Raw genomic sequence first — 10,364 nt, forward strand, 5'->3', positions numbered from 1 at the left:
AATGACAAACTCAAGCAAGAATTGACAGAACTATTGGAAAATTGACATTTCCGTCTATAGTGAGAGATTTTAACATGCCTCTCAGTCCTTGGTAAATCAGAGAAACAAAAAGATTCAGTACAGACACAGAGGAATTGAAGACATATTTGATGATCTTAATTCCCTTAAAAAAGACACTCCATCTAACAAATGGAAAATTCATTCATTTTTAAGAACACATGAAACAATTATAAAAATTGATTCCCTGGTTGGCCACGAAGCAAACTTCATAAATTTCACAAAATTAATATTGTATAGGACACATCTTTCTGACCAAAACAGAAATCAATCATGAAGATAAGTAGAGAAATTTATAATTTGTGAAATTAAAACTACTAAAAAGAAAGAATTCATACCGAAAGTTGGAACATGTTTAAAACTAAGTATAAAAACGCTACATACCAAAACTATTCTATTAGAAAATAAGAAGTGCTAAAAAGTGATCATCTAAGCATCATACTTAAGCAGTCAGAAAAAAAGAAAAAAGAATCCAAAAAAAGCAGTAGGAAGGCAGTAATAAAGATAAGAGCAGAAATGATTAAATTACAAAGATCATAAATCCAAAGAGTGGTTCTTAAAAAAATTAAATTTATAATTAACAATTTTTAAGAATAAAATCGAAAGATCAAACAAAAAGCAGTAATAAGAAAGAATGAATATAAGAGAGATTAAAAGGAAAATAAAAGAATCTCATGACCAACTTCATGCCAATAAATTTAAAAACTTTTTTAAATGTGAAGTTCCCAAGAAAAATATCAATGACCAAAGTCTGACTCAAGAATAGAAATAGAGAACTTAAATTTGCTTCTAATCATAATAGAAACTGAATCAATATTTTAAATTTTTGCGCAATGACAATACCAGGCCCAGACAACTTTATCCATAAATTCTACCAAACGTTTAAGGACTAGAATATTTCCACATTATGTAAGCATTTTCAGGTCAACAAAAAGTGGCGAGAAAGAAGGGAAGTGGTGTTCTCTTAGTTTGTGAGGCTGATGTAATACTGACCTCGAAACCAAACGATGCCAACATAAGAAAGAAAAATCACTGGCTAGTCTCCCTCTTGAATATGGATGCAGAAATCTGAAACAAAATCTTAGTAAACTACATCCGAGAATGTATTTTTAAAAGGTAATGCATAATTACCAAGTAGGACTTACTCCGGGGTTGCAAATTCGAGTCAATGTCAGATAAGCTAGTCATGTATACATTATCAGTTTAAAGAAAAAAAACCAAATCATCATCTCATTAGAAAACACAGTGGCAGACATGGGCCTCACAGGACTGCAGAGCAGAAAAGAAAGACAGAATATGAAAAAGTTAACAGAAAAAAAGTTTTTTGGGGATGTGGCAAATACTAAAGATTCGTTTTGCATCTGTAACATTAGAAAAGATGTCTGCATAGAGGACATATTCTTTGATGACTTGTAATGGATGAAATCAACAACCAAATTATTTTTAATAAACTGCATTTAAAACACCAAACATAAAAGGTGTATAATATATATTGATAAAACAGTTACCTTTCTTTATTCATTTTTCCCTCAAATCAAAGTCTTAGAATTGATTCTGGTAGGATTGGGTTTTAAAAATCATTTTTGCACTGTGACCCCACATTTGGGGTCACTTCAAATAATTTTTAGCAGAGTTCACAAAAATGACACACAGTTCAAACCAGATGCCCAATGGATATTCAATAAAAAGTAAAATAATGTGAAATTATAAAATCGTAACACCAGTCCAAATTGATCATTGTTTATGTAGTCCCTCATTTTAGCTCTAATCACAAATTTTCTAGGAAGATTTTCTTTGCATGTTTTCACTCAAATATTCAATATTCCTTTAGAAGTTTTATACTTATGGAATCTAGTTTTATACTTATGGAATCAAGTATTTACACCAGGATTTCAGGTAATCACATAATACTGGAGAAAGGTATTGCTGGCCTCGCTCATTTTAAACTGTTGAGTGGTCAAATATTGAGGCAGACAAGGTGTTAGGATGGGGCCTTCGTTTTCCACTCCTGCAAACCATAGCTCCTTCAATGACTGTATAATGGCTTCCTAGGGATAATGGAATTGCATCCACAGGCTCTGTAACTATAAACTGGGGATTATAGATGTTTACTAAGCATCCATACATTTACAGAGGCTCTAGTTTTGAAATGTGTTTTCTACTTCAGTTATTGAGTCCATTTTAGGACGGTGGAGATTGTCAATGCATTAACCGAAATAGGTTATACAGCATTTGTGATTTGTTTCTCTTCCTCTGCTGATATTTCCTTGATCATCTGAAGGGAGACCAAAGAGGAAAATAAAGCAGCAATGTGTTATTTTTAAATGTCAAGTCACCTAAATGGTGGGTTCATTTAGACATCATAGCTGTATTGTATAAACTTGGAAACATTTGCCACATTTGTGTTTGAGAATTAGGCCACGATGTTGGTAACTGAGGTAGACTTGGTTGACGGAAGTAGCTAAGGCAGGCCGGGACCTCCCACAGCTGTGTAGGTGGACAGGGAAAACTCCTGCCCATTTTGAGAAGTCTTGTTATCAAAGGCCACAGAATGGCTATTTAAATGCAAAAAAAAAAAAAAAAAGAAGAAGGGAACTATACATCCTGAGAACAAACTAAATGAGAAACCACACTTTTATTTTTTATTCCAAATAACAGCCCCAATGCATTGACAGTACAAGATCAACTACAGCTTTAATCTGCAAAATAGAATATAGAGCATTAAGAAGCTAGAATCAAGATGTTGAAAAGCGATAAAAGAATCTGTGCTTAGAAAAGGTAATTCAAATAGAATTAAATTGGGCCATACCTCACCCTCCAACCCGTTAACACATGATTCGAAAACATTTAACGAAGATGAATGACATAGTGTCCGCTCTTTAGAAGAGCGCTACCAAAAGAGACTAAGTTGCGAACACACGACTGCAAAGCAATCAGGAGGATGTGTGCCAGATGGATGTGTGCATGTGCAGGGTGTATGCACACAGAGAAGGCAGTGCAGAAGGCTGCAGGGGGAGGCAGGGAAGCATCCTGTGGAAGACGACACAGAAGCCAAGTCACCAAGAACAAGGAAAAGGTGGTAAGAAGTGAAGTAGAAGCTAGGGTACAGGGAATAAATAAAGCCACATCTTTCAAACATGTTTCCAAAAGTGGTGACCAGATTCATAAAGCTCCTGTTTTCTCTTGTCTCCTTCAGTGTTTACATATCCAGAAAATGGCACTGACGATTTCAGAGATGAAGCAAAGAACATAAACCACCAGGTATTTATAGATGTCACAGAAGGCAGATGAGACAGGATCCTTAGATCATACTGCAGGTCACCACCCACGTGGTCATGATGCCAAATTAGTGCATCCCAGACTAGTGTTTTTAGAGAATACAATAGAGTAAGGTAGCATAACTTGCCATATAATAGATAGCATGGGGTAAAACAGGAATATCACTATGCATCAAAGCTAAAAAGGATAAGTATCGTGTTGTACACTTTTTGCGTCTATTATATATGTTGAGTACAAGTTGGTATATACTCTATAGTGTGTAAATTATATCATTATGTAATATATTATGACTATTTTATGGTATATAAGTGTATAATTTACTATATTATGTTCATATATATAATTAGAATAGAACAGAATAGAATAGAATTGAAATATATAGTATAAGGTACTTGAGCTTTGGATAGTAGAGTGAATCATAGATAAAAAAGATATAGTCATGTGCAACTTTTTTCTGTTTTATATATAGCATATATGCATTATAATATTATGCATTTAAATATAGTATATAATTATAGATTACATATTACGTAATACATATATAATTATATATTATATATACATACATATTACAAAATTAACATGTGTGTATTTATTAAATATGTAATATATAATATATATAATATGTAATGTTATATGATATGTAATATTACACAATTTTGTTGTATATTATATAATTTATAATTTATTGCATGTATTATAAAGTAGGGACATTCATATAGCATTAACATTTATTTGGTGGTAATAATAATAATAATAATAATAATAGCTAATATTTATATACACTTGTAAGACTTTTGTGTAGTCTACAAACTGGGGACAACAATATACTCTACCTCACAAGACTGTCGTGAGGTTTGAGTATGCCAATGCATATCACAGACTGCCTGGCACACAGTAAGCTATCAAAAATGGTAGCTTTATTATTATTATTGCAAGATTTCATAGTTAGTAGATGGTGATTCCATGATATAAATTAAATGGGTCTGATGCCAAAATCTATGTTTTCTCCACAACGTGAAAGAACTAATTGCCAGATGAATATACCTGGTTTTCTGTGATGTACTAGATACCAAATTTTAGGCTAACTGATAAAAAGTCAGTTTTAAGAAGTGGAAATTGCTTACTTCTGTTCACATGCAGCTCTTGTAGATTATAGAGAGAATATTCTCATTCCTGGGGCCAACCTTATGAACTTTCATGAACAAGTATATCCAGATTGTAGTATTTCTGACAAAGACTTCCACATAATTGTTTTCAAATGGTTTGCAATGCAATCAAAATCAGCTAAGAATGTAAAAATAAACCTATGGTTGAAACAGTCTTCAATAATAGTTAGATATTTTAACACACAAGAGCCATATACTGAATTAACTTTGCATTGACTTACATTGCATTAACGTCTCCATTTCCTTTTCTTCTTTGCTTCTCTCCACTTCCTCCTCCTCCCTTCTCTCATTTCTCTTTCATTTTCTCTTTCAGGCACCTCCTTCCAAAGACCCATTGCAGATGAACACCTATGTTGCCTTGTACAAATTTGTACCACAGGAGAATGAAGATTTGGAAATGAGGTAAGCACATTCTTTAATGAAAAAGAAAAGGATGAATGAAAGAGAGAGAAAATATTTTAAGTCAATGTCCTTCCATGTGAAAAAAATAATTCCATTTGTGCTATCTCCTAGTGCTTCTGAGGCGTTAGCCTGAGCAGTGATTCTCAGGCTTTAATTTGAGTCCGATGACCTGCAGGGCTGGTTAGCACCCATATTGCTGGGCCCAGTCCCTGGAGTTTCTGATTCAGCAGTTCTGGGGTGGGACTTGAGAATCTGCATTTCTAGCTGATCTGCAGGTGGTTCCGATGCTGCTGATTCGGGACCACGCTTTAAGAAGCATGATTTTAGCACATTGCCAACAGAACTGCTAATGAAAGTTTTCATGAAAGTTGAGCATCAAATGCATCCTGTGGGGTCTCGCCGGGAATCAGAAGATGTATTAAATGCCCAAATTAACATCGATCAAAGGATCAAACAAACTATTTGTTTCTCCTGCGGGAGACTGGTGCCTCCCCCTGGCTCAGGCTCTTAGGTAGGACCCATCCCACTTACGATAACTGACATACAGGGTGGGCTTGGGGATCCTCATGAAATCTGAACCTTTCTCTTGACCACGATTTAGGGTCCTCATGTTTCAGGAGTCATTATGCTGGAGTCAATCCTGTATTCACGTCCTACTTATTGTGTGACTGTAAGCAATTTAGAAACATCTCATTACTTCGATTTCCTTATTTATAAAGGAATAATAACAACCTCTCCCCTCTTAGGTATTTGTAAGGATAAAATGAATAATGTTCTTAAAGCATCTGGTACAGTGCCTAGTCACCGTGAACACTCAGTAACTGGTAGTTACAATTTTTATAATGTGTTCACTGGCCTTTCTCAAAGAAAAGGCTTTATTCCTTTCTTCCATTCATGACCCCAAAACATAAGTAATCTGGGGAGAAGGCTTTGGTGTTTTCCTGTCCTAGAGCAGGATAGAAGGGGCTGCTTTTCCAATCTAATGGACCTTGGAGATTGGTTCTTTCCAATTATGAAGAGAATGGAAAGATAAATTAGCATTGAAAACTACTGAAATGTCAGAGCATTGGTGCAATAGCCTCCATTTTGGGGTGTACTCCACTTGTCTGAGCGCCATGCAGGCCAAGTTACCAGTCACCAGCCATTCCCTTCAGATGGCTTCTGGAAGGACTTGTCTCTCCACCCTAGGGCTATTTGGGCTTCTCTGCATCCTCCGGCTTGTGCTATTTCCCAGGCACGTTCCCTCTCACACTTGGCTGAATATGGTTTCCCACCTCAGTGAAATCTGCCTCTCTTCTTCCACTTTCCTCAAATTCCCTTAAAAAGAGAGAGCTTCCAAGAAAAGCTCCAGTTAGACCCCGTTTCCTTGGTTTCATATGCCATTGGGTCACCTTCAGCAGCTTGATGCCCCTCATGGTGCAGCATCCAGCGAGACTCCAAAGCAATTGTGTGTACCCTGCCAGAGTCTGGGAACACCTCCTGGCTCACACCCAAGGTCAGCTTTGTTTCAGTCATCATTCGTGGTTCGCTTCCAAGTGATTCTTGGGCGTTTTTAGAGAAAAATTCAGAGCCTGGCTCCTGGCTCCTTAGATTTGTTCAGACGATTAGGCTTATGTACATCTGAGTTTTCTCCATCATTGAGTAAGAATTGCCACACTGAGGTCACTGGCTGAAGTTGTAAATACTACCTGAACAGACGGGCATCAGTGCAGGAAGAGAAGATGGCATTTATCAAGTGAAGCCCTATTCTATCAGAGATAAAACAAGCCCTGGAGGTTAGAGCCTGCCTAAGATTCATCACTGGGGTGGTGACTTGACTTAGCTGTTGGTCCACAATTAACTATCTGCTGATGAAGATAAGGATGACATATATAACTTTGCAATAATACAGTATATTTTCTCCTTCTTGAGATTATCATTTGGGTATCTCATTTAAAATTTAACAATGTCCTATTGTGTGTGGCCCACTATTTTATATTAAGATATTTTTCTGAAGCCATCAGATGAAAAAACAATTCCAGATAAATATAGAATGCTATTAGGATACTGAGGAATGACATCTAGCTGCCTGGTGGCAGTCGTAACTTTCTGTGCTTATTTTAGTCGGTTGCAGGCCATTAAAAGACAAGTTGTCTGGTCCCGAACCAAGCATTTACAGTCTGCTTCGAGGCACACAGGACTGTTCATTCCTAGGAGTGAAATGTCTACATTACACAGACTGCAAGATTGGAGCGATAAATCATACTTACATTTTTTCTTTCGCCAAGATATTGTAGGCTCCCATTTTAAAAGCCAGGCACTTGATTTAGAATGTGTAAGGCAATGCTTTGGGGATTTGGTAAAATTCCTTGAATGAACTGTAGCTTTGTGAATTACCATTTTCTCCTTAAACCATAAGGTAGGGGGAAAAAAAATTCCTTATAACAAAATAGCATTCTTATGCACCTGCATTCTGATCCAGGGGAACACACCGGGCATTGTCCTCAGGAAAGAGAACAAAGGAGGTGAGAGTACAGGGAATATTAGGAGTGTGAACTTGAGGGCAAAGAAGGTCCAACTGTCACAGATCAGAGCAGATGAATCCTCATTTCAGCAAACATTTGATATATATCTGCTCAGAAATAAGGAAGCTTGTTCTGCCAACAGCCAGCAGTCCAAATCTCTCTGCTGACTTCCAGATACACGTCCCTACCTGCCTATCCTAAAAGTGGGGTTGTCTAAACTTTGGAGTCAGATAAAATAGATTCAAACCCCAGCTACTCTACTTTCTAACAATAGAGCATATTGCCTAACTTTCCAAACCTCTCTTTTCTCATTTTGAAAATAGATATATAAGGACTACTGTTATAGGATGGCTGTGATTAAATCAGATGACATAGTAGGAGCTTAAAAATGTTAGTTCTGATCAGTTCTAGTCATATTCCAGAAGTAGGTGCTTCCTTTTCAGACTTAAGAAATGAGAGAAGGAGAATGAACATATCAACATGGATTCACTGAATGTTTAAGAATAAAAAGGGTGGATATCATTTGACATGGGTTTAAGTCCCAGTTAAGCCACTTGCCAGCTGTGTGACCCCCATGAAGCTCATCCAAGCCTTTCCTTCTTCACTTGTAAAAGAAGATAATCATTATGCCTGCCTTAGGTCTGCTCACGACACACGTATCTTTGCTTAAAACTATACCTAAATGTCCTCCCATATCCCTTGTGTTAAGACCAGAATATTTACAGGGATCTCCAGGACCTGTACAGTCTCATTTCTGGTGACATCTCTGCTTTGTGTTCATTCCCCTTGCCTCTCTGTTCCATCTACGGTGTCCTTTTCTCCTTCCCCAAAAGGACCACACTACCAGCTGCCAAGGGATTTTCCTTCCTGAAGTCTGCTCCTCCCCTCTCCCGTCCTCCCATCTACCCAATAGCACTACTATCACACCACACACACACACACACACACACACACACACACACACACAATTCCACTTGATTATCATGCACCCACCAGATCTCAGCTCAGATTTTACTTTTTTGGTACAGCCTTTCCTAATACCAACACTCTGAGTTTCCTCTGTTATATACTTTCATGACACCATATTTCTTTTTTTTTAAAGCACTTATCTCAACTTGGATTTATATATTTATTTCTGGAATTCCTTGGTTAACTTCTATCTCCCTTGTTAACTCCATGGGAACAAATCTGTAACTGCTAACCTTTATACCTATGTAGCATAGTACAGTTCTTGAAATATACATGGTCAATAAATATTTGATGCATGAGTATTATGGAGACTAAATGAACTAATGCTGTGCCTGGCATCTACAATTAGTAAGTACATCAAGTACATGATAATATACCAGAAACTATAAAAAAGGAAGCAAACCAAGTTTAGAGGAGTTAACCAGGATCTGTTCCAGGAGGAGGTGGGCTGTAAGCCCAAGACGTATATTGTTTGTCGCAAAGAAATTATAGAAAAGGAGACAATAATAGCCCATGGTTGTAGTCACAAAGAACAAAGGGTTTAAGACAGTTTGAAAGAAGCCTTGCTGAGCCTTTACTGTGCACTCACAGTAGAGCGTGGAGGAGAGGGCCTCAGAGAGGAGAAGCCAGGAACTGCCTCCTTAATTCAGCGAGTACTGCTTTTAGAAGTATTGTGGTCTCACCATTAGTCTCCAAATTCTCTCTACAAACAGAGGCTTGACACAGTCTGCTTTGCTACATTTTCAGTGCAAAATAAACTTCCTTCATAAATTCATCCACCATTACCTTCCCAAATCCCTGCAGCTCACATACCATGATAAGGCTCTGTCTTTCCACCATCATGGGCAGAGATGGGGGAACAGGTGGCAGAATAGCAAAGGGCATTATCCGGGAATCACATACACCTGGTCTACCTTCAAACTCTGACCCTTACTAGCTAGCTGCACTAATTTGAGCACACTGTTTAATTTCTTGGAGCCTCAGTTTTCTCCTTCCTAGGGAGACTGAATATTTAACAAAATAATGTAAATAAAAGGTAGAATATCATGCCCAGTACAAAGCAAGGTATACCGTATATTTTAGGTACCTTCTCTTCATAATTTACATCTTTTCACAATATGTTTTATTTCCTAGTCTTCTGAACAATCTCATTAACACTATCCTAAGGAGTGTTGTATGAAGGTTGTCTCTGACCTATGAGCACATCTAATGAGACTTGTTCCAGAGATAAGGAGGCTGTGATACCCTGTCCCTCATCTTCTGAGTGGGTTTTGCAGTTGCTGACATGACATGCCATGGGTATGAAATTTTACCACCATCATGAAAGATGTGATGCCATCATGCGTGGAATCTTGAGTTCATTGCTGGTCACTTGTGCTCTGATAACATTAAAGGGCCATCCAGGTCCAGGGCCATCCAGGTCCAGGGTCATCCAGGTCCTCTGAGTGTAATGAGCTTATATAGTAAATAGATAATCTTCTGTAATTAAGGGTCTTAGACAATTTCCACCAATAACTCTTATTATCAAGTTTTTTAAAGAGCTCAGAAAATTACACTTTATGGACTGCCAGCTTAATTCATGCGCACAGCTCTTTAAAATGCTACTTGAAATACAAACTGGAAAAATCTCAAAACTGACATCACATACCGCCTCATGCATTTACATCAACACTGACATCAACACTGACATCACATACTGCCTCATGCATTTACATCAGCCACGTGTCAAATCATCCTCTTGGCTAAGTGGGTGAGTGTGTGTTTGTGATATACTTACATATGCACATACGCTCTCACACACTCACAGATCTTCACAAACCCAGTCACACACTTGCATTTATATGCACCCATTCACACTCATGCACACTCAAATACACATTCATTCACATACACACACTCATATGCACACACATCATTAGCAAGAACTTAATAACACATGCTTAGCTTTTTCAAGAAAGTAAGCTCTGTCCTCCATATTTATAAT

General features: G+C 37.4%; 1 protein-coding gene across 11 annotated transcripts in view; it reads left to right on the plus strand.

The window, feature by feature from the left end:
- STAC (SH3 and cysteine rich domain) overlaps positions 1 to 10,364 on the plus strand; it is a 126,391-nt gene that overhangs the window by 91,030 nt on the left and 24,997 nt on the right. For all 11 annotated transcript variants that reach the window (XM_011363601.2, XM_023535203.1, XM_023535369.1 and 8 more), the window contains exons 7-8: positions 3,254 to 3,318; positions 4,819 to 4,907. In XM_011363601.2, coding sequence (XP_011361903.1) covers positions 3,254 to 3,318; positions 4,819 to 4,907 — 154 coding nt within the window. The remainder of the gene's footprint in view (positions 1 to 3,253; positions 3,319 to 4,818; positions 4,908 to 10,364) is intronic.

Source organism: Pteropus vampyrus, unplaced genomic scaffold (genome assembly GCF_000151845.1).
Source record: "Pteropus vampyrus isolate Shadow unplaced genomic scaffold, Pvam_2.0 Scaffold1, whole genome shotgun sequence".
NCBI classification, from domain to species: Eukaryota; Metazoa; Chordata; class Mammalia; order Chiroptera; family Pteropodidae; genus Pteropus; species Pteropus vampyrus.